This window comes from Sardina pilchardus, chromosome 1 (assembly GCF_963854185.1).
Source record: "Sardina pilchardus chromosome 1, fSarPil1.1, whole genome shotgun sequence".
Classification (NCBI taxonomy): domain Eukaryota; kingdom Metazoa; phylum Chordata; class Actinopteri; order Clupeiformes; family Clupeidae; genus Sardina; species Sardina pilchardus.
The window spans coordinates 47,135,876-47,161,033 of NC_084994.1; the positions used below are offsets into that span (position 1 = coordinate 47,135,876).

Consider the following 25,158-nt stretch of genomic DNA (forward strand, 5'->3'; position numbering starts at 1 on the left):
TTGTGCTTCCACACTTACACCTACACTTTTGCAACTACAAAACAACATTTTGAATAAATGAATTAGTGTGTGAATGACAAAAACACAAAATAGTAAATTATCCATGCTGTATAGGCATATTGGACATGTTATCGTCATGTCTCCTCCAGAAACATCACACTGTTAGAGTACATCTTATTTGACCTATTATCAATTATCGTGCAGGCTGGGGGAATGAGGGAGGGGCTGTGCATATGGGCTAATATCAGTAATATAAACAGTGGGCCTGTGGACAGTCAGTAGACAAACATTGCTATAGGAGGTAGTGGTGGGGAGGGTGGAGAGGCAGACAGACTATGCAAAGAAGTCTATCTCTCCTCTTCCCTTTTGTGAAGCATTGTAGAGTTGGATTGCCCTGGGGCCTAAAGACTGCCTGGCAGTGTGCATAGTCTTGCACCGATCGTGCTCTTCTGTCTTGTGATAGCGCTGTGGAGTGGATGACAGTCATTGTCCTAAATGTCGAGCAGTTTGCTCAGGGTCCTTTTATCTGATATTTAAGTGATGCATTCCAGTCCACTACCCATTACAGAGATACAGTACGTTTCCTTGCCAGCCTGTCCAGTCGCCCAGAATCCCTCTTCCTAGTGCCTCCTCCCCAGCATGCCACAGCATAGGAGAGGACGCTGGCAGCAACAGACTGGTAAAACGTCCAGAGCAGTTTGCTGCAGACATTAAAGGACCGCAGCCTCCTGTGGAAGTTGAGCTGACTCTGCCTTTTATTGTAGAGTGCTTCAGTGTTGGCTGACCAGTCTATTGTCCAGGTGTATCCCCAGATACTGTAAGTGCTTACTACCTCCACACATTGACCTCAATGGAGATGGGAGCAGTGTGGGCTTGGACCTGCGGAAATCCACCACCATCTCCTTGGTCTCAGCAGTGTTGAGTTGTAGGTGGTTAAGTTTGCATCATGGCACAAAGTCCTCAGCAGGCTCCTGCTCTCCTCCTGCCCATCCCTGATACACCCCACAATTGCAGAATCATCCGAAAACTTCTGCATGTGTCATGACAATAAATAAACCTTTGGTGGGAATGGGGCTTTCAGAAAACAAGCCTCTGAGATGAAGTTGAAATCATGTCTGTTGATGATAACCACAACTGAGCAAGGGGATAGATACATTGGTGACAGGCTGTTTCACTTCTTCATTTTTTGTAACAAATAGCCTAAGTAACCCTTCATTTTTGGACGGTCGTGCACTATGACTCACGAGCTGAGGCCAGATTGCGAAATACACAACTGTTCGAAGGCGGGTTACTTAAAGGGAAATTCCAGACCTAAAACAACCTTGGTTGTTCGATATCTTGCAGTGCAGTGCAGATCTGTCTGAATCTAACATGCAAACATGCGTTGAAGTCATAATTATGAAATAGGAAAGTCATAATTATGAGACTTTCAACTTCATTTCTCATAATTGTGACTTTATATCTCATAATTATGAGATGGTATATCAAAATTTGGACTCTTTTTCTCATAATTGTGACTGTATCTCATAATTTGGACCAAAATGTACAACTTTTAAAATCTCAAAATTATGACTTTAAATCTCAAAATTACGCCTTCATTTCTCATTATTATGACTTCTCATAATTTTGATTTAGTATCTGGCAGTTTTTTTTCCCTCAGTGGTAGAAACGGCCTTCCATACAATTCCCATTATCAGCAACCATCCATATGTCCTACTGACACATTCAGTCTGCTAATTCAAATATATCGTTTTAAAGCTAACTGATCATTAGAAGCATTTTGCAATTATGCACACCTGCACTGCTGCATGATCAAAGAAGCATTTTTAGATGAGTTGAGTCGTCAGCTATTGTGGCACAAAATGGCCATAAACATAGAACTTCCTTCTGAAACGTGTCAATTTATTCTTGCGAAATTAAGGCTGTTCCATTTGGGAAATACTGAAGAAAATTAAGATCTCATAGCGCTGTGTGCAACCCCCTTCATAGAAGAGTGCAAACAGGTTTTAACCCAAATAGAATAGGGATTGGAAGGGGCCAGAGTCCCATATGGAGTGGAGGAACTTCCACAAATATATATTTTACATTTAAAAGACTCATCAAATGTATCAGTTAAACATGAAATACAAAATTAATGAAATACCACAAAGCCATTGTCTTGTTGATTTGTTTTGATTTGTTTTAAAGTTACAGAAGAGGCTTCTGTCATGTATTTACTCAAAGCAGCTTGACTGTTAGAGGATCTGCTCTCCCTATTTCGTAACAACGGTTAACCACAAAGTACAAAACCATCCTCAAGCCAAAGTCTCATGTCATTGCCTCATATCCTTCATTGTCCTTTTGTTTAGCTAACGTTGGAATCAAACTTGCCAGCAAACGGCAAAGCTGCTGTGAATGTTTGTGTCTCAGTCCTCCTGCTTTCGTCTGTCAAACATGTTGCAAAGTCCTCTCCTGCTGGCATGGCTAACACTGACATCCGAACCCATTGAGTGTCTACAAGGTGAGATTCCTCGAAATCATTTAAATTTTTCGAAATTGAAGTGGACAGCTTTGTTATTCAATGTAAATTGTAGGCCTACTGCAGTAAAAAGAGATATGTCTCCTTTCTGATGATATAATTCAGTGTCAAATGTGGTGATTTCAAATAATCCTGCACACAGATTGATGATATATATACTGTATATATATATATATACAGTATATATACACACACGCACACACACACAGTGGGGAGATTAAGTATTTGAACTCATGCTAAAGTTGACTAAAAAAAGGAAAATCATCTTTTGACAATAATTATAGTCAAACCGCTAAGGACACCAATTTTCTTTGTGATTGAAGAATGTATCGTAAATAAATAAATGATCTTCCTTAAATACAGGGGGCATAAGTATTTGACCCTTAGGCTATGCTAAATTCCCATACACATATTTCACATTTACCAACAAAACTACTGTAGATGTGCGCGCAGACGTGGGGCAGAAGACACTGGGTGGCCGGTTACAGAGTTAACCTAAAAAGTTAACCTAATAACCAGCTGCTGTAAGCTAAAATTTGCATTTATCCTATTTAAGTTGGTATTAAAGGGAGAAAACGGTGATTGGATGAAATTTGGTTAATGTGCTTGACAGTCATATACAAGTTTTGATTGTGCTTCAGCGGCCGCAACTCGGTGCCTGGGCCCTAAAGATAGACATTAAGCCCATCTCCAACCATTAATAGACATATATGTCTTCCCAGGCCTCTCAGCCTGACCATGCAGATGGGTCAGTAAGGTCAGTGCTGGGAAATCTAGCTGTTTGTTTTGTCTGTCTGTGTACATGAGTGTGTGTTTGCATTACTTCTGTCTGCACACACAGGTTTCAGTGTGATCATGCAGGCACACAAATCAGAGGTAGACATGATATACTCAGGTTCCTTTATTCATGTTCAGTCTTACAGCATCGTAACAATCTATGCTGAGTTTTCCTCTAAAAATAAAAACTCCATCTTGTTGACTATACAGCTGGATCATCCATCATCCAATCTCCTGCCCCCAAAGCTCGTTCACAGAGTGATATATTATCTCTCTGTGAGACACATTTTATTGATTGTTTATTCAGTAATGCCATACTCTTCAGCCGAAATACTACTAAAACATGCAATTAAGGAAAACTGAAAAGAAAACCAGAAGTCAACCAGTGTGCTTGGTGATGACATGATTTCTGTGAAGTGTTTTCACATGAGGAAGAGCAGATGGCCAGAGAAGGTGGTGTGGTGGTTGTAAGTGTCCCTCACCCCGCAATTATGCCACAGCTTTAGGCTCACTGGCTCTCAGTCTGGCTTCCACGGCATCCAGCTGTGTCTTAGTGTATCTGAGCTCCACTCTCTGCTCGGCTATCAGAGCGCTCATATCTCGCAGCACAGTGTGGATGTCAGGCTCGCAGGTTTGTTGGGTATAGACTGTGGCTTCAGTTCTCCATTCACCATACTCAGCCTCGTTGTCTCTGTTCTCAGCTTGTGCTCCTCCTGAGTAATGGCATTTTCACTTATAGGGGAGGTTAAGCCCAAAAAATAGGCCATTGACTTCAAGTCATGATGCAAAGGTCCCTTTTGGTATGGAAGTACATTAGGGTCATACAAATAAATTTATCCTAAGACACAAGTGAGATCACCCATTTTAATAGAAATAATCACACTTAAAAAAAATGGCCGCCAATGTGCCAAAAAATACTCTTGATCCCATATATTTGCTTCTGTTATGGCTATAATGACAAATTTGGTGTCAAAGTGTAAATTTTTGGGGTCAAGGAATCCAATAAAATAGGTTTCAGGTTTGAGAAACCAACAGTTTTCACCTTATCATGACAACTGGGGGTAAAAACCCAGACAGCATTTACATTTGGGCCGGATCCGTTTTCGAATCAGCAGATCCGCGTAGGAGTCGCACTCGGTATGCGGATCTGCACCAACTTTGCGCCAGACTTGTGTGTAGCTTCTGACTGTGACAGTCCGTCCGGCGGGTGCGGCGCCGATCCGGGGCAGCTGCGCAGACCAGAAGCGCCACAAATTAACTGAGTCCGCTCCATGGTCCGCCCGGCGGGTGTGGGCCGGATCCGCGGGAGCTGCGCAGATCAGACGCGCCTAAAGTAACCGAACAGAACACTCTCTAAACGGAACATCTCTCTATCGGACAAGCAGAGAGGGCAAGACTGCTGTCTTTGTGATCATGGTAAGTGCATAATCTAGTAGAAATGTAAAACTAAATTGGTGTTGATGTCATGTTAGTCTGATAAATATTATATGTAACCGAAAAGTTCACAAACTTAGTTTACACAGGCATTCTGACAACCTGCGCTATATAAATAAACTTGACTTGACTTGCTTAAACTTCTACTTGAACTTCAGAAAAAAAAGACAATGAGACACAGTTGAATGCATGAATAGTTTATTGAGTTTTATTGACTTATTTGTCCTCTTGAGAAGGTTCAAAAAGTAAAAGAATACATTTAAATTCAATTTTTTTGCACTGGCGAGACCACATGGGAACTCGTCTTAAAGAAAGAAAGATCAGATGCAGGGCCCCAGCTGTGGCGCAACTGGCTGGGGCACCTGCACCGCACGCCGGTGACCCGGGTTCAATTCCTGGCCCATGTTCCTTTCTGGTTCCTACCCCTGCTCTCCCTTCCATTCGCTTCCTGTCAATATCTACTATCAAAGTAAGTGAAAGAATACATTTAAATTCAAGTTTTTCCATTTGGTTGGCTACTTGAGCTGCACTGGCGAGACCGCAGAGGACCTCCTCTTAAAGATGCGGGTGAAGAGAGAGCATCTCCTCTCAGGAGAGCCAGAGGTGGAGCATAGCTCCTCATCCAATGGGGCCGCACAGGAGCAAAAAATAACAGAGGTTCAAAAAGTAAAAGAATAAATTTAGATTCAAGTTTTTCCGTTTGGTTGGTTCAAGTTGTTACTTGTGCTGCACTGGCGAGACCGCACAGGACCTCCTCTTAAAGAAAGATCTGATGCGGGTGAAGAGAGAGCATCTCTTCTCAGGTGAGCCAATGGGGCCGCACAGGAGCAAAAAATAACAGAGCTTCAAAAAGTAAAAGAATAAAATTAAATTCAAGTTTTTTGTTTGTCTATTTGAGCTGCACTGGCAAGACCACATGGGACCTCCTCTTAAAGATGCGGGTGAAGAGAGAGCATCTCCTCTCAGGAGAGCCAGAGGCGGAGCATGGCTCCTCATCCAATGGGGCCGCACAGGAGCAAAAAAATAGCAGAGGTTCTAAAAGAATAAATTCAAATTCAAGTTTTTCCGTTTGGTTGGTTCAAGTTGTTACTTGTGCTGCACTGGCGAGACCGCAGAGGACCTCCTCTTAAAGAAAGATCTGATGCGGGTGAAGAGAGAACATCTCTTCTCAGGTGAGCCAATGGGGACGCATGGCTCCTCATCCAATGAGACCGAACAGGCAAAGGACTCTGTAGAAACTGAACAAGAGGCAGGTTGGAAAAGGTGACTTGATGAATTTATGAATTTATGATTTAAAAAAAGATTACTACTTTGATCACACAATACAAAATATTAATTTATGAATTAGAATAGATTCACATTTTGGACATGTGGTGCTCCCACTTGGACACAAGCCTGTGTGTGTAATGTACACTTACCGGCAATATTGTCAGTGATGCTGATTGCTGTGGCTCCATCTGCGTTGGCCTTTCTTTGGCTGCCTGACTCGTTTCTCTGATCATCGGAGAGGCAGAGCAGTCCATCATTATTTATACAAATCTTGAGCGTGTGGCATATCATAACAGTGTTTTAACATAATGTAAAAAGGTCAATTTTACCTTCAGGCAAGACTTAATCTTCTTCATATTTGGAAGGAACTGAAAGCATCCACTCCCTCTCTTGTCTTTCTTAGGTGTAGCGTCATTATCATTTGTCACATCAGTCGTAATCTCGCTGATCAAAGATCTCACAACAATCTTCTCTACTGAGGGGTCCTTTATCTCCAAGGCCAACAGGACACTGTTCTTTGATCCATATTCACTCAGGAGGTTATTGTAGATAACTTTGAATACTTTGCAAATGTTCACACCAGCAGGGCAAAAGTCAGTTTTGGAGACACCAAGTGCTGCTGTGAGCTCAGAGAGCACCTTGTTGATAAGTTCTCTGCATTGATCCAGCATATCGTCAGAGAGTGAATCCTCATTTTGTAGCTTTGACAGCAGGCGGATCATGAGCACAGACACAAGGCTGGAGTAGTCCGTAGAACCTTCCTGACTGTCTGTACGTCTCTTGTCGTCCAGGAGTCCTAAATCTGGTGTGTTGAAGGCAACATCGTAACCGGGTAAACCAGACTCCTTCAGAAAAGCTTCCATATCCATGGGCGAACGCGTTGCCAGGGAGAGTATATTCATGACGTCAGCGACCATCGCATTCATGGCAACCTGCAGTACCTCTGCCAGAATCTGAGACGGTGATTCCGCGGCGCGGTCCTCTCCGTTTCTGGCCATGGAGCTTAGGCCACCTGGACAGGACACTGAGGCAGCGGCTGACCTCAGGGGGGCCCTTGCACCTGACTTCCATGACGAGGGCAATTTGAAGCAAGGCAGAAATAAATCCCTCACACACCCCTGTGCGAACATGCCTATGATCTGGCTAACCATGGCTCCTTGAGGTACATCCTGGGCCTGTTTCATGGCAACAAGAGCAGAGTCGGAGGCAGACTTTGCAGCAGCAACAGTTTGTCTACCCTTCAGGAGAATCTGGTAAACGTCCTCAATCAGGTCCTGAGAGGACTGAATATGTCCCTGGGAGAGAGCCTTTTCTAATCTCTTCCACACTGAGGTCAGATGACCCTGAGAGGGCGGCCTGCTGGAGCTCTCCTCATTTTGCAAGCCGAGCGTCGAGGTGATGCTGTTCACAGCGCTCACTACGGTTTCGTGCGGTAGACACGCAGAAGCCTCATCTTGAGGCAAATCGCTCAGGTCAATGTTCACAGCCACCAATGTGTCTGCTGCCATGGGGGCTGCAGTGGAGACCTCTGGTATGACCACAGACTCTTCAGGAAGGCTCTCCTCACTCCAGTTTGACCAGCTTCCTTCTGAGGTACCAGATAAGGAGGAGAGGGGCCTATCCTGGTCCAGGTCAGTGTGACGGTCCACCATCCCAACATCTTCAATCAGTGAATCAATCAAGACGACCGTTATCTCCTTGACGTTGTCGTCAGAACTTTGGAACTTGCTTGAGTTTGCGAGCTCCTCCTGAATGCAAAGCAAGACTTGGCCGATAGCTTCCTTAGCTGAAGCAGAATGCACAGCCTTCCTTTGGCGGCTTGACAGCTTCGTAAAGAAATCTCTGAGATTCAACTGCAAGCGACCGTACATATCACGTGTGGCGGACCACACTTTCAAATCTTGAGCCAGAGCATCTTGGGCTGGGGAGTTCATCAGGCATCGGACTCCATCTAGAATGGTTCCCACGAGGCTGGATGCGATGGAAGCGGAATCAGAGGCAGGAGAGAAGCCTAGAGGGTTGTCCAACATCACAGGTCCAGTAAAACTTTGTGCTAATTTAAGCAGCACCTGGCTCACTTCCCTAGTCACGGTAGCGTGGAACTCATCGCTGGAGAGTTTGTCTGCCATTTCAGATTTCACAAGGCTGGACTCACCAGAATCACGTGTGCCAGACCAGACCAGTTGGGTTTCTAGCTCAAGAATAATGCTATCTGCGACGGACGCTACAGCAGAGCTGGAAGAGTCAGCTGGAACTGACTTTGCCGTGAAGAGCATCAACATCTTTCGCGTCACTGCTTTTGCACAGCCATTGCAGCCCTCACTTTGACGCTTACAGTGCGCAGAGACCTCGGAACACAGGGATTGGGCCTCAAGCTGTTCAACTTGGCCTTTGCCCTTGCATGATACATGGGCGAAAAACTCTCTCACGGTGTCTTCCACACTTTGGAAAATTGTTGAAACACCTGTGAAACAACCTCCTTTTGGAGTCCCATTGTCACACTGCAGGGTCTCAAGACAAGTCCTCATGCCATTTACGAACTGATCAACGATGCGTTTGGCTGCAGAATTCACATCTGGAGTGATCTGTTCATGTTCCAGCTGGCATCTGGAGCCCACTGGCAGATTTTCGGACAAATCTTTGTTGAGCATTGGGCCATCAGGCGAGCATGGGCGCAAAGAAATGCAGCCACTAACTGCCGTAAGCATCACATCACTCGCTGCCTTGAGAGCTCTTCTCTTACACTTTTCACTGCCTAGGTTTGAGAGGCATGGAAGAGATGAGCTTGCTGGCCTGCCAGACAATTGCTCATCACATTTGGTGTCGTCAGTTGGTGATGAGCCGGATGATGACCAGTTGTCGATTTCGGAGAGGATGCCGTCCACAAACTCTTGAACAGGTGTATTCAAAACCCGTTCTCGTGAATACTTGGGCAGGTATGAAAAAGCCACATTATTCAAAACATATATGGTGCAAGAGTCCAGCTCGTTCTGGGTCATATGGCACACCCTCACAGCGGCAAGGGCTTGGTCACTTTGAGCAAGGAGCCTCAGCTCGGACTCACTAACAACGGAGGGCACTGTTTTCACAGAGTCATGGGAGCTGTGAGCATCCTCCATCACTCCCGACTTCTTCTCCATCACTTTCTCACTCTGGTGAACAGAAGAGGTTCCACTCAGCTTCTTGAAAAAGTGCCAAAGCATGGCGCGCACTTTGTGATAAAGCCCTCCGGTGACTACGACTCTCTGGTTCTTTAGGAAGTGTGGACGGTCTCCGCCCTGAGCAGCCAATCCCCCCTCTTTCTCACACATGGGCGAGTTTTGAGTGGCCCTAACTGCTGACATGATGTCAGCCACAAAAGCATCAACAATCAGAGAGGCAGTGCTATGGACAGATGGGGTGGGAGAAGGCAGACCATCGTTTGGTACCGCACTGCTTTGTGGCCGGATCTCAGCACTGAGAACGTCGCTGACGGCCTTTGTTGCCTGGCTATGGAAGTCTTCACAGCTAAGTTTCTGCACTATCTCTCTGTGAGCCTGGTTAGCCTTTTGGCTGGCAATCTCTTTATCGCTTACTGAAGGCTTTTCCTCTATTAGACATAGCTGAGTATCTTCAACAGAAGTACTTTTGTCAGTCAAGATTCTAAGAGCACTTTTCATCGATGCCAGCAGTGACTTTGCCTTCTTGTTTCCATCAAAACATGTTTCTGCGGCACTGATAACAGCAGTCATAGCTTCTCCAGTAGTGCACTCTAAGGCTGTGTCCAGCTCTTCATTTTCCTCCACAGCCAAAATGGTGCCTGTCTCAGAAATGGCATGAGCATCAATCAGAGAAGTCACAATGTGAACCAACTCATGGCTCTTGGTCTCCTTGGCGCCATTCGGCATCTTGCAGGCCTTGGCAATGTTGAAATTGACCATGTCAACAACCTCTCTAACGATGGCATGGTTCAAGTGGTTCGAGTTGGCTGCAGGGCCGACTCCATCTAATTTGCTCAGATTCTTCTGAACAGAGTTCCGGATGCTCGCCACGGATATCCCATAATTAGCTTTCAGGAGTCCACTGAATGAAGCAGCTCCAACAGATGAGCAAGACCTTCCAGACAGAGGAAAACACTTAATCACACTGTATACACTATATTAAAGTCATAGTATCACATTTTGTATCATACTGACATTATTACATCCTTTCATAAACCTACCTCTTTGGTGACAACTCAACAACAGGCGTCTCTTTGAGGGCAATTACACACCATGAAGGCAGCCTGCTAGTGTCATTCTTTGGAACAATATCCACCAGGTTACCATGCTTAAGAATCATCACATCTTTTTTATCCTCGATGTACATGATTGACGATGATGATGATGACGCACATCTGACTGGTGTCTCACTGCTAGGCTCTTCAGGTTCGTCCACTGCACCTGACGCCAGTGGAGTCTCTGGGTCTCGTATCGCCAGTCTCATAACAGCTGGAATAACAACCTTGATGGCACTCAAGGACACCACCTGTACTATGCTTTTGCATACTTTGAGGACCGCGACCCTTGTAACCTATTTTGAACAAGGACAATAAATCAGGTTGTTCTGCATGACCTGTTGACCTCTGAAACTAATTGCAGTGCATGAAAATATTGAAAATATTGTATTGAAATATTGTATTGAGAACAATGACAATGACAACCATTCTCAGATTAGCACCACTGTTCTCAACACTTTATGTACAAACTTCATTAAACATTTTTAAAATAGGTCTTCTAAAGGACATGGCTGCTATTCTTTTGTCATTTTTGTAACATTTGTTATATTGTATTGAAATTACTGATCACTCTAGCAACACCCTGGCAACCGTCTCATTTAGCCAAGCAACAACCTGACAACCACCATTATAATGTCAACCTAGCAGCCATTATCATAATGTCAACATAGCAACCACAAAGGCAATCACTTTAAATAGCATAGTAAACACTGTGATAGCCCTAGCAACACCCTAGCAACAATCTTAATTACCTTAGCAACCACTACCATACTGTAAACATAGCAACCAGCATAGCAACCACCATGTCTACCCTAGCAACACCTTAGCAACCATATCAATCACCCTAGCAACAACCAAACAACCACTATCATGTCAACCTAGCAACTGCTTTAGCAACTAACATAATTACCCAAGCAACAACTTGACAACCACCATTATAATGTCAACCTAGCAGCCATTATCATACCCAGTCAGCACAAATAGAGACAAATACGTCTCCAAGACGCCTGCAAGATCTGAACAGCTTAATTACATTGCGTTCCATTTAGAACGTCTTATTTTGATCTTACAAACAGCGGCGGCATCTCACTGAGAATGCGTGTCGTAGTTCTAGATCTTTATCATATTTAATACCTTTATAAGATCATTGTAAGACGTTAGGGAGATGGATGTCCTATTATGACATATTGATGAGCATCTGGGATATGGCTGCTAAACGCTGTTTGAAGATTTTAGCAAGACGTATCAGATACGTCTGCCAGATGAGCAAACACTCTCTAGAATACATCTTACAGCCGTCCAGCAGACCTTTCGAACACATCTTCAAGACGCCTTGCAGACGTTCTTGTGCTTACTGGGTAATGTCAACATAGCAACCACAAAGGCAATCACTTTAAATAGCATAGTAAACACTGTGATAGCCCTAGCAACACCCTAGCAACAATCTTAATTACCTTAGCAACCACTACCATACTGTAAACATAGCAACCAACTTAGCACCCAGCATAGCAACCACCATGTCTACCTTAGCAGCACCCTAGCAACCATATCAATCACCCTAGCAACAACCAAACAACCACTGTCATGTCAACCTAGCAACTGCCCAAGCAACTAACATAATCACCATGGCAACCTTCATAGCAACCACTTTATTTAACTTAGCAACCACTATGTCTACCCTATCAACACATGTTTGACATATTTACATTGCATTTTATGCGTTTTCATTTCACTGGTAATTCCTTGTAATCATATTTCTATGCAAAATTATTTTTGGTAACGTATTTTAAAAAGATTAGTCACTCACAGGGCCAATGGTTCCTTGAGAAATAGCTGTCCATTGCCTACAGAAGAGGTACAATATGTCATTTGAGTGCTTTTGCAGATTAAATTATAAAATACTATTTCAGGCAGTGGCGGCTGGTCATCACATTTTTTGGTGAAGCAAACCCCATCGACCGACGCGGTTGCGGCGTCGGGACCTTACCACTTCGAACGTGCATTATTTTCCTATAGACGCACGGCACGTCGTTGATTATCCCTTACATAACGGTATATCGTTCAGCCTTACTCACGGTTCTTCCTCACATTCTACAATTGAAATGTCTCCTTACCGTAGCATCAACGAGCTGTGTAATTTCCACAGAAGGTTTTGGTCTGCCCTCTGCTTCCACTCGTAATTTATCCATATGAATATGACTTGAAACGAAGCTAGCTAGATACCCTCCTAGCAATAGGCTACCCTAGCTTGTAAGGGCTCTTGCTAAACAAATTATATTAGGAAACAAAAAAGATATTCACTAACCCTAAGTAACAAAATCCTCATCTACACTGATAAATAAAGATATGTCTTATGAAATGACTGTTCAACAAATTATGTGTTGTTGTTGTTGCTGATTATGAAGCTCTCCTAAATCGTCGCTGTCAAAGTCAGTTAACGATAGTTTCCTTATGAAGGCGTTGACTGGCCAGAGTATTGTGTCAATCATATTCAAGTGACGGAAGTGCAAAATTCTACCCTATCGGTCACTGCTTCACGGGTGGGACTTATCTTCCATAAGGATCCATTGAAACGGGAAAAATCCACGAGCCGCGGGGGGTTTCACTCGATTTACATTGAAGTCAATGGGAAAATATATCGATGGTAGTGAAGCAAGAAAATCGTCTGATTCACTGCAATTGTCTGTTTCACCGCGGGTGTGGGGATAGCGCTGTTGTCACTCACAGAATTGAATTCAGGAAAACAGCTCGTCTTAATGACTGTCTTTCTGTTTCAAAACAGTGAAAAGGGGATTATTGTAAGGTTTTTTTTTTTTTTATGTTTACTTTTTTTTGGTGAAGCACTGCTTCACCTGTAGTCTTATAGAAGCCTCCTCTGATTTCAGGTAGGACAAAATGAGACACATACTCTTTCTCCATGTCCTTTAAGTAGGTACAGACTGACAAACCCTCAGGCAGCCTCACGGTGTGGACTTTCACCATCTCCGCAGAGGGTGAGGGAGGTGTTAGCGGAGCTGCTATACAGACAGAACAATACAAATTTAGGTTCCAGGTTACAAATTCATTTTGATATCGCAACACGTAGGCTACATTTCGTGTTATAAAACAGAATGAAGGGGGTATAAAGCCTTACAGTCATCATGTGTGGCACTTTGCTCCTCAGCAACCAGTCTTTCACTGGAATTCACCATTTTCTAGATATTAAATAGCAAGCTTTTTTTATCACTGAAAGGCACTTTCTAAATGACATGTTGTTATTTCTATTATTATTATCATCTATAATAAATAATTCCCAGTAATGGATATGGTTAGCTGAGATTTACCTACCTCATCTCACTGATTTATAAAGAATACAATTCTTTATAGATCAGGTATGTCTCAATTCGACCAGAGCATTTTCAGAAATGGGCTTCCCTGTAATCAATGTGCGATCAACTGAATGAAATATTGCTGAGGAGAACTTTGGATAATTTATTTCATTGTGACATCACAGTCGAGCAGGCCAGGCCCAGGCTACGTCAGACGTATCGTGAACTCTGTCAACTTTCCCTTGTTCCTTTTTTCACAAACCTAGCTGCTACAGTTTTTCCATTTAAACTTCGGCTAACTTGCACTACTCCGAAGGCGAATGCAAGTATATTGATATTGGCAGAGCTGCCAACTCTCACGCTTTCGGCGTGTGACACACGATTTTGCCTGTTTACACACGCACTCACGCCATACATTTGGGCGGAGACTCGTTCGTTTGTTGTAAAACTCCCCAACGGTGCTAAGAAGCGCCACTGTAGGCTACAGTAGGCTAACCCTATTCGTTGCATAGACATCCATTTGCGACAGAAGAAGGAGACACCCGCGGGAGAAAATAGCCTACATGTTAACTTTAGACTAACTTGTTGCACTTTTGTTGCACTGTTTTGTTTGCTGGAACGTGTGGATAAATAACTTCTAGAGAGCTAAATCATAAAGGAACATTGCAAGACACTCATATATGATCCCTGAAAGATTTTCTTCGACTTAGTGTTTAGAACATTTTATCTAATGACACAGAAAGCAAAATTAATTGCATCCACATATCGTTGCATGCATCTTTTATTTCACTCGCGTAAAACCGTAAGTAAAGCGACAGGCACTCAATTACACACACACCACTAATGCACACTCAATTAGACCTACTGTAGGCCTGTAATAAACCTCCTGGGTAGGGAAAAGGTCCCCCTCTAGCGACCCCCTTTGTTCCCTCCCACAGGTAGACCACTCAGAGAAGCAACAGACGCCACACCACCACGAACAATTCAAATTGATCTTTATTTAATACATATAGCCAGGCGGCTCTGGATGCTATAGCCAATCAGACTGACGGGGTCTGAGATCCCCAATCACGCTCTGTGCAAAACAGCAATAATAAATAGCCTACACACAGTAGTCCACTCCACACAATTCATAGACACCACAACGAGGAAAATATCTCCATTCAATTCATAGCCACACACGTCAAGTGATGACACTAAAAGGTTCACCCCGCCCCCGTCACTAATGAATTAAACTATTGCACGATTGTAACCCGGCCTTCATTCATAAAACATAGAGGACAGAACAAGTGAATTAATGGATTAAGGCGAGACACGGCAGTTGAAAACATTGTTTTTGTGACCTCCGGTCAATTTCGAGATTTTGTGCTAGTTTGCTACCTTAGCATGTATTCTACCACCCTACTACAACAACAAAGTCCGATTTGCACATTTAGGTGTTTATTTCACGAACTTTTGTGTGCTCGCGCCTATGTATTTCTTCACATTTTCTCAAAAGTTCCCATTCTAAAATGTCATGTACTCCCGCGAACGTGATCCAAATCATATCGTGTCTCACACCGTTGGAAAGCCCTGCTCCTCCTGAATAACGCCATGCAATCCAAATATGGACATTGCCTTTGTATTGGCAACCAATCGCGAAAGTTCAAAGACGAGTCTAAGCTGAGAACGAATCTTATTGGCTGTGTTTCAAGGCTGTTTTCTCAAAACTAGTTATTTGCGGTTTTGAGTCATTTTCCGGTAGATACTTCTCAGCCTCTGTAGCACCTATCTACACCAAACTTTCCAGTTATACACTTAACAGTATTCTGAAGACATTTACAGAGGGATTTGTTAATACATCATTCCTGGCCTGATTTATGTGACATGTTAATCAAAAAAGCATGGCAAAAATCGTTTTTTTAAGGCTATGGACAGTATATTTGGATTTCCTAGGCAATGAAAGCAGATATCCTGAAATCCTTCTGTAATTTTATTGTAATCTTGTTTGTAAACAACATGAAAGAATAATTTTGCACCTGGCTTTATCATATGCTCAGATCTATCTACCGGAAATATATGCAAAATCATGCATATTTAATGAGATAATGCCTCATTTGCATAATTAAACATACACATTTCAAAAACTTGTAATACATTTTTTTCTCATACTTGTATAAGTAATCAACTGAGGAAGTTTCATGGTGATACCTATTATTTAAAAATTTTACCCTATTCAACTGTAGTGTCTCGCCTTAAAATGGGAACTTCCCTGCTCCCCAAGACCCTCCCCTGGGGTCTAATCGCCATGGACCGTGACTTCGCCCTCAAGTGGTCAGCGGTTGTCCAATCGCAACATGCAAGTTCCCGGGTGTAGTTCCAAGGAATTAAGTCCCAGTATGTAAGCTCCAGTATGTAAGTCCCAGTATGTATAAGCTCCAGTATGTAAGTTCCAGTATGTAAGTGCCAGCATGTATAAGCTCCAGTATGTAAAGCCGGGCCGTAAGAGTCCAATAGCTCAGTCCAAAGCGCAGCCGCCAGTCGCGGCGTCAGTCTAGAATTTACACAAGGTCTATGCTAAAACATCCCCCCACTAACTATCTTCACTGGCGGCGATCCTACTGACCGCGACCAGCACAATTCGTCCCCTCGTTGACCAACGCGCTCCTGGCGTTCCGCTTGCACACTTAATCAGTCCCGGCTCTCTCGCGCACCTTGCTCACCTGCATGGCTTTATCCTTCTGCACAGGTGAGTCTCATTAGGCCAATTAGGCAGCAAGCCCAATGCAATCATTATCTCCCCCCTATAGACCTCTGAAGTTCGCCTACAAAAAAGCTACCATCTTTGCCCATATAAGGAGTTACGGTATCTGACGATTTTGGGAAATTAACATGGGGATTTGGAATTATCACACCTGTTAAACTCTCGCGGGGGTGACAAAATCGGAAATTCAGGTGTTTTCCTGAACACACTTTTGTCCTCTGCCTTCGAGAGGAATCTGTGATCTCCGGTACGCGAAGGCGGCAGACTTTGATTTTCGCTACCCCAGAGCTAACTTGCAATGCAACTTGCCATTAAGATAGTTAGCCAGTTAGCTCTGGGGTAGCAAAAATGAAAGTGTGCCGACTTCACGTACCGGAGATCAAAGTATGCACAAGAAGGCAGAGGACAAAAGTGTGTTCAGGAAAACGTCTTTATTTAAGACTATATCGTCCCCGCGAAAGTTTAACAGGTGCGATAATTCAAAATCCCCATGTTATTTTCCCATAGGAAAAATCGCCAGATACCGAATCTCAAAGATGGCAGCTTTTTTGTAGGCGAACTTCAGAGGTCTATTAGGCTATCCCATCAGTCCACCACAGGCCTACTCACCATTTAAATATAGGCCTGAGTAAGAGTAATAGTCTTGAAATCAGTACACGAATGACTAAACATTTTTAGCTACTAATAATTATGCCGATTGTGAAATATAACATTATCAACAAAATATGTAGGCCTATGTGGAGGGTTGAGCAGAATCTCAGATGGCCACTGGTGTGGATGATCACACAATATTCAATATTAGGTTACTGATGATTAAATCACCAAATACACTTCGTGGATCTGGGCCAGATGAGCCCCAAATGTAGAATATGAGTCACGGGTCCGGGCCAGATCTGCACCAAATGCGATGCCATTAACAGCGGTACTTGCCCAGCTCTGTTTCTGATCCGTAATTCGGAACTGTTCCGGTATTGGGCCGTTGGAAAAAAAGACCCCGGCGCAGATCCGCACAGTGTGGATGTCTGGCTCGCAGGTTTGTTGGGTAGAGACCGTGGCTTCAGCTCTCCATTCTCCATACTCAGCCTTGTTCTCAGCTTCCCCTAAGTGCTCCTCCTAAGAATTGCCATTGTCGCTTATTCTGTCTCCACTAAACTGTGTGTCAATCAAACAACAGCACAGCAACACCCACAAGGCTGCTAAGACCTTCATATCAACAGTTATCAATTAGTCTCTCTTACCGTATGCTCTTGTGTCTTTCAGACACCCCTCCCTTAAATACTATGATGTGATTACACAAGGCCTGTGTCCTTGCCACAAGGTGTGAATGTTCTCACTGCTGCTATAAATGAATAACAAACACATGAGTACACATGTTTTCCAAAAAATGTTTGGATATTTGAGTGTAATGGGTCAAGGCGTACAAAGTCATGGCTGAAGGAGAGTGTTTTAAACTATTATTAAGTCCATCTCCAACCATATAGACTTAACATTAATAGAGACAACTCTGTTCTAATGGCATACATATGCAGACATATTTGACATACAATGGCAGACATATTTGTTGTTACATTCGTTTTTTATGGTTATGGTTATGGTTATGGTTATTTAGCAGACGCCTTTGTCCAAAGCGACATACAAATAAATAACAATACAAATTAAATAACAGTGAACAATTACAAAAAGGGAGAATAGCAATATTATCAATAAACAATCAATTAAGCACTAACCTAATGAGAAATAAAACAATGAAATGAGAATTGCAATCAAATAAGTCACTCAGTTAATTATAACAATAACTATAGTATGGTATGGCTAAATTTAAGGACAATAGCAGAATAAATGTCAAATTCTAACAATGGACAAATTATAATAAAACAATACTATTATACAAACCATAACACATAACAAACGCTCAAAAGACTAGGTGCATATTAAACAAATATGCCTTAAGACCCCTCTTGAAAGATCCAAAACTGTTGCTGGAACGGAGAGCACTGGGCAACTCATTCCACCAACACGGAACCACTGAAGAATAGGATCTACAGTTTGACCTAGCATGAATGGTTTGTCGACATAACAGACGCTCCTCAGAAGATCGCAATGGGCGGTTGGGAATGTACATCTTGATCAAAGAACTGAAGTAGCTAGGAGCAGATCCAGTCAGTGTCCTATAGGCCAGAGTGAGAGATTTAAATTTAATTCTGGCTACTATAGGGAGCCAGTGGAGAGTAACTAGGAGAGGGGTTACATGTGTCCTCTTTGGCTGATTGAAGACCAGTCGTGCTGCAGCATTCTGAATCAACTGTAGTGGTCTTAATACGCAAGCAGGTAGGCCAGCTAATAGGGAATTGCAGTAGTCCAGCTTGGAGATAACCATTGCCTGTACAAGAAGCTGAGTGGAATCTTGTGTCAGATAAGGTCTGATCTTCCTAATGTTGTACAGGGTGTACCGACATGACTTTGCAATTGAGGCAACATGCTCAGAGAAAGTAAGTTGGTCATCAATTATGACACCCAAGTTACGTGCCGATCTAGTTGGAGTCAATGAGGATGAATCAAGCTGGATGTTCATCTGTTGGGGAATGGCTGTTTTTGCTGGAAACACCAAGAGCTCAGTTTTTGAAAGATTAAGCTGAAGGTGCTGATCCTTCATCCAGATTGAAATATCCTTCAGGCATGCAGAGATCCGATGGGAAACACTAGAGTCCTCAGGTGGGAAGGATAGGAAAAGTTGAGTGTCGTCCGCATAGCAATGATATTCAAATCCATGAGAGCGAATAATCCTACCTAAAGAAGTGGTGTAAATAGAGAAAAGGAGGGGCCCTAATACTGATCCTTGAGGGACTGAGACTTTGATATCTGTCCCTGCCAATGATTTATGATTTATCGATAGGTTGCTGGATTATAAACTGACCAGCTGTCCTTGAGTCCAATGCACATCAATAGGCCTACATTTATCCATAGCTTTCAGCTCATAGCATTTGGACGTAACATCCGCCTTCCTTATCAATGCATGAGCTAGTGTGCACATACATGAGTGTGTGTGCACTTGAATATGTGTGTGTGTGTGTGTGTGTGTGTGTGTGTGTGTGTGCATAAGTGTGTGCGTGTATCTGTGTGTATATGAGTGTGTATTTGTGTTATTTCTGTCTGCACACACAGGTTTCAGTGTGATCACACACACACTCAGACACACACATCGGAGGTATACATGTTATACACACAAGTTCCTTTATTCGTGTTCAGTCTTACAGCATCATAACAATCTATGTTGAGTTTTCCTTGAAAAATAAAAACGCCATCTTGATGGCAACAGCTGGATTATCCATCCTCCATTCTCCTGACCCCAAAAAACAGCCTAAATACTAGGAAAACCCTGCCTGATCTGCCAGCGATGTGGATTTCGCCCTGCAGCTCAGGCTGGAAACCGGCACATTCCTCTCCTGCTTCCTGACCACACCTGGTCCAATCACAAACTGGCTTATCCAAAAGGCGCACCCGAATTGTTGATCAGATTGGTTGAAGTACTATCCAAAAGCGTACAGAGTCATTTGAACTATGACCATTGAGACTCCGCAGACTAATGTTCAATCCTTGTATCTGCTGGCACGGGTCCTTATGCTTTTGTATCGTCGGCCTGTAGGCAGGAGGGTGAAAAGACAGCGGCAGGGATGACTGGGGTCAGAAACTATACGCTTGGCCTTTTATTCCAGCGCTGACTGTAGAGGTCCTGGATGGATGGTAACTCAGTCCGTGTAATGCGCTATGATCTGACAACTCTTTGTAGCGCTTCGATCCTGGGCAGTGCTGTTACCATACGATGTTGTTATGCCACCAGTCAGAATGCTCTCTATACAGTGGTTAAAGTTAGTCAATACTTGGTGGTCCATGCCAAATGTCTTTATGACATTTTTGTGATATGCATGCAGTGCACTGCAGATAACAGTTGGTAGTTATCCTACAAATCTGCTTCCAGCCTACCTGCTTGGGTAGCCTGGCACGTCCTCCAAGTGACGCAACACCTTCGGCTTTTGCTGTCGCTGGTCTGGTCAACTGCTAATCGGGAAGAATTTCTGAGTTCCCGAAATCTGCGGAACTGCCCCCTTTGGTCGAGAACCAATCAACTTTGAGCAGCTCCAACGGCTCTGGGTAGAGGCGTGTTGAAGGCAGATGAAAGAGTGTTGTTATTGGTTTAAACTCGGCAAACCGCTTTCTGACATCGACCAGTAGCAAATCGAGGCACTTAAAGGAGGCGGGTCAACCAGCGCTTGGAGAAACCGTGTTAGCACAGGCTCTTGGTCAGACTAAAGTCTCGCAGAGCCTTTGAAAGTCGATGGTAATCAGGCTACTGCTTGGGGGGACAGGGGAGCTATATGTGAATTAGGCATGTCAGTACCAGCCTTATCATAGTAGGCTATCTAGTAGTATCAAAGTATCTTGAATTTCCCCTTGGGGATCAATAAAGTATCTATCTATCTATCTATCTATGTATCTATCTATCTAATATTTAGGAAAGTTTCAGACCAATTAACCAAGGTGTTGTCAATGTCTGGCACATTTCCTATTTGGTCAGGTGGTGGCACTAGACCACGCTAGCAGTTTGGATATGTGGATATCCTCAGCTTTATATTAATTAATATTTTGTAATTAAATTCCAAAGACTATTCTGTAATATAATCTGTGCAAAAACAAAAGGGCCTTGCACCTACAGTGCAGCCGCTGCTTCAGTGGCTGCACCTTGGTGCTCTGGCCTTAATAATAATAATAATAATAATAATAATATTATTAATAATGATACTAATAATAATAATAATACATTTAATGTTACCTCTTAAATCTAAGGTCATCATTGTCATTTCTCTTTTAGGAGTTGGAAATTCCCTTGGTATTAATATCAGCAACACAAATCAGGAACTAGATAAAGCTCTGAGCAAATTTGGTTTTGTTGGACGTAGCTGCAAAGATATTCAACAGAAATATGGTGTTCAAAAAGGTGAGCCCTTCATTTTTGTTATAAAATAAAATGCTCTTTCTGCACTGAGTTAATTTAACTAAGTCTAGCATGCAGTGTGCACTTGTATATAGGATATGAAAGGGTATTTAGTCTTCTTTACTGATCATCACATGGTCTTTTTTACTGATCATGTGTTTTTTTAACTGGTCATGTGTGACTATATTTCAGACGGCCTGTATTACCTCAGCACGTCCAGTGGGGTGCTGTACCAGACCTACTGTGACATGACCACTGCAGGTGGAGGCTGGACTGGTGGCCAGTGTGCACGAGAACAACATTTACGGGAAATGCACTGTGGGGGACCGCTGGTCCAGTGAGCAGGGGAGCAATCCCAACCGCCCCGATGGAGAGGGCACATGGGCCAACCTCAACACCTTTGGCACTGCAGAGGGGGCAACATGTGATGACTACAAGGTAAAATCTATGGCTCAATAGCTGTCAGTTTTTCTACAAATAATTATGATAATTTACTAGTATGGGTTAGTATGGGCATACATGATCAGAATGTCTAAGCAACAATTCACAAAAAGCTATACACCACTGCACTGACTGGTTGTATGACTGATTGGTGGAATGAAATGTTTTTCCTGTTTGTGAATTGCATTTGTGTTTTCATTGTATAGCCTGGCCCTACAGTATATAATAATTATATGATGTGATATTTTTAAAAAGAAACTCCATTTCACTCGATACTATTACTATGACAATGTAGCTGGTTTGAAAATATGTTTTAATACTTATTGACAGAATCCTGGCTACTATGATATCATAGCAGGAGATGTGTCTGTTTGGCATATCCGTAACAACGCTCCACTACAGAACTGGACGATTGCCTCGGTCCTACGATACCACACAGAAACCAGCTTTCTTACACTGCATGGAGGAAACCTCTACCAACTCTTCCAGGTGCATGAACTGCTAAAGATCCTGAGCACACATACACTCACACACACACACACAAACTTGTGCTCGAAACCAAAGACCCACTAAGCCCCTTTTTCATAACTTTTTAAGCGCTTCCCAGTGAGGTACAACATTGGCGCATGTGGCACTAACAATGGACCATCTATTCCTGTGGTGTATGATTATGGAGATCCTGACACCACAAGAGACTTGTATGGGCCACATGCTAGAAGTAGGCTATTAACAATTTTCTTGTTTTTTTTCTGGTAAATTAATTGGTAAAATTTGTGGTAATTAAACCCACGATTTCTAATATTTTTGTCAAAAACAATATGGTCACCTATACACCATACCACTTTTTAACAATATTCAGCTAAAGGCAATTATACTGAATTGAGCAGTTGTAATTCTAATATTTCTCAAAAAAGAATACAGAACTGTATGTGGTGTCAGTGTAGACATCTGCATATGCAGGGCTTGGGTGTTGATGTAATGTTTTTCCACAGATGAGTTCCAACCTGGTTTCATCACCTTCAGTGTGTTCAACAACGAGAGGGCAGCAATGGCCATCTGTTCTGGAGTGAAACCTACTGGGTGCAATACCGAGCATGTAAGAATGACCTCAACACAATTTTAATGACCTTTGACACAAACCTCCTGAACGGCTGTACCTGCAACAGCTTTCTGCACCTCCGAAGGTTTTTATTTGTCTTATCATGCAATATAAAGTGCCTTTTTTGACAGTGTACTGTATATAGTGTAATGTAGTGGGTTATGTCATCATCATAATGTATAATATACATTATGATGATGATATATACAGTACAGGCCAAAAGTTTGGACACACCTTCTCATTCAATGAGTTTCCTTTATTTTCATGACTATTGACATTGTAGACTCACACTGAAGGCATCAAACTATGAATTAACACATGTGGAAAACAAAAAAGTGTAAAACAACTGAAAATATGCCTTATATTCTAGTTTCTTCAAAGTAGCCACCTTTGCTCTGATTACTGCTTTGCACACACTCTGCATTCTCTGGATGAGCTTCAAGAGGTAGTCACCTGAAATGGTTTTCACTTCACATGTGTGCCCTGTCAGGTTATAAGTGTGATTTATTGCCTTATAAATGGGGTTGGGAATCAGTTGTGTTGTGCAGAAGTCAGGGGTGATACACAGCTGATAGTCCTACTCAATAGACTGTTAGAATTTGTATTATGGCAAGAAAAAAAGCAGCTAAGTAAAGAAAAACGAGTGGCCATCATTACTTTAAGAAATGAAGGCCAGTCAGTCCAAAAAATTGGGAAAACTTTGAAAGTGTCCCCAAGTGCAGTCGCAAAAACCATCAAGCGCTACAAAGAAACTGCCCGTCCCAGGAAAGGAAGACCAAGAGTCACCTCTGCTGCGGAGGATAAGTTCATCCGAGTCACCAGCCTCAGAAATCGCGCGTTAACAGCAGCTCAGATTAGAGACCAGGTCAATGCCACACAGTTCTAGCAGCAGACACATCTCTAGAACAACTGTTAAGACGAGACTGCCTGAATCAGGCCTTCATGGTAGAATAACTGCAAGGAAACCACTGCTAAGCAACAAGCAGAAGAGACTTGTTTGGGCTAAAGAACGCAAGGAATGGACATTAGACCAGTGGAAATCTGTGCTTTGGTCTGATGAGTTAAAATCGGAGACCTTTGGTTCCAACCACCGTGTGGACTGCAGAGTGAAGGCAAAAGGGCCAACAAGTGCTAAGCATCTCTGGGAACTCCTTCAAGACTGTTGGAAGACCATTTCAGGTGACTCTTGAAGCTCATCAAGAGAATGCCAAGAGTGTGCGAAGCAGTATTAAAAGCAAAAGGTGGCTACTTTGAAGAACCTAAAATATAAGACATATTTTCAGTTGTTTCACACTTTTTTGTTAAGTATATAATTCCACATGTGTTAATTCATAATTCTAATGCCTTCGGTATGAATCTACAATTTTCATAGTCATATAGTAGGAAAATAAAGAAGGGGTGTCCGATTGAGAAGGTGTGTCCAAACTTTTGGCCTGTACTGTATATATGTATGTTATATACCTTCATTTTATTTTTTCAGTACTGCATTGGTGGTGGGGGACACTTTCCTGAAGCTGCTCCTCGTCAGTGTGGCGACTTCCCAAGCTTTGACTGGGACGGCTATGGGACCAACAGCGGCTGGAGCTCGTCCAGAGAGATGACTGAAGCTGCAGTGCTGCTCTTCTACCGCTGAGCCTCCACAGTAACACTATAGCGGTCCACAGGAGAACAGGATACAATGTTTGGGAATTAATTGACGGTCTGCTTGGGGACAGGTATAGCCTGTGTTTCTGATATTTGACATTTCTATCCCCATATTAAGTGGTGGAAAGATGGTGTAAATGCATACAGTTTGCTGAAAGATCTCAACCCCCCCTCCCGGTTATTTTCTTGCTGAGGTCTACTTTAGGGTTAAGGATTTGTCTCCTGTAGTCAGCTAGAGCCATCATTTCAGACTTCAGTGCATGCACCTGTTAATTTCCTGCCATGGCACTTATTATAAGCACATGAAATAAACATCCAATGAACAGACTACACGTGGAATCTTACTTGAATGTCTTTTTCATACAAATGATAAATGGACTGGCGCTGTGGTCAATGCTGTTTCACACTACGTTCATTCATATCCAATGGATGGCAAGAGGCCACCATGCGAAGGCAGCACACCGGATCTATTGGAAGGTAAATGTCTTGCTCAAGGACTCTTAGGCAGGGTCACAACTTTAGTTTAGACAGTCACCCATGGGAATGCACAACTTCAACTCCACCGAGGAGTTCAGAAGTGTTTTAAAGTTTAAACTTTATACTATTTAATGCTGCCATCAATATTAACCTTCTCTCTGGGACACATGTGGAAGGTTTCTCCATTTACTGAACACTCAAAG

The 25,158-nt window shown here is 42.9% G+C and overlaps 1 protein-coding gene across 1 annotated transcript; it reads left to right on the forward strand.

The window, feature by feature from the left end:
* The first annotated feature begins 2,333 nt into the window (after positions 1-2,333).
* On the forward strand, positions 2,334-24,805 carry LOC134079814 (intelectin-like). The gene is given in 8 exon segments (XM_062535902.1): positions 2,334-2,500; positions 21,172-21,297; positions 21,487-21,568; positions 21,570-21,732; positions 22,066-22,224; positions 22,333-22,453; positions 22,728-22,831; positions 24,315-24,805. Coding segments are annotated over 8 exon segments (1,014 nt in total). The 5' UTR covers positions 2,334-2,394; the 3' UTR covers positions 24,468-24,805.
* Positions 24,806-25,158: the final 353 nt, after the last annotated feature.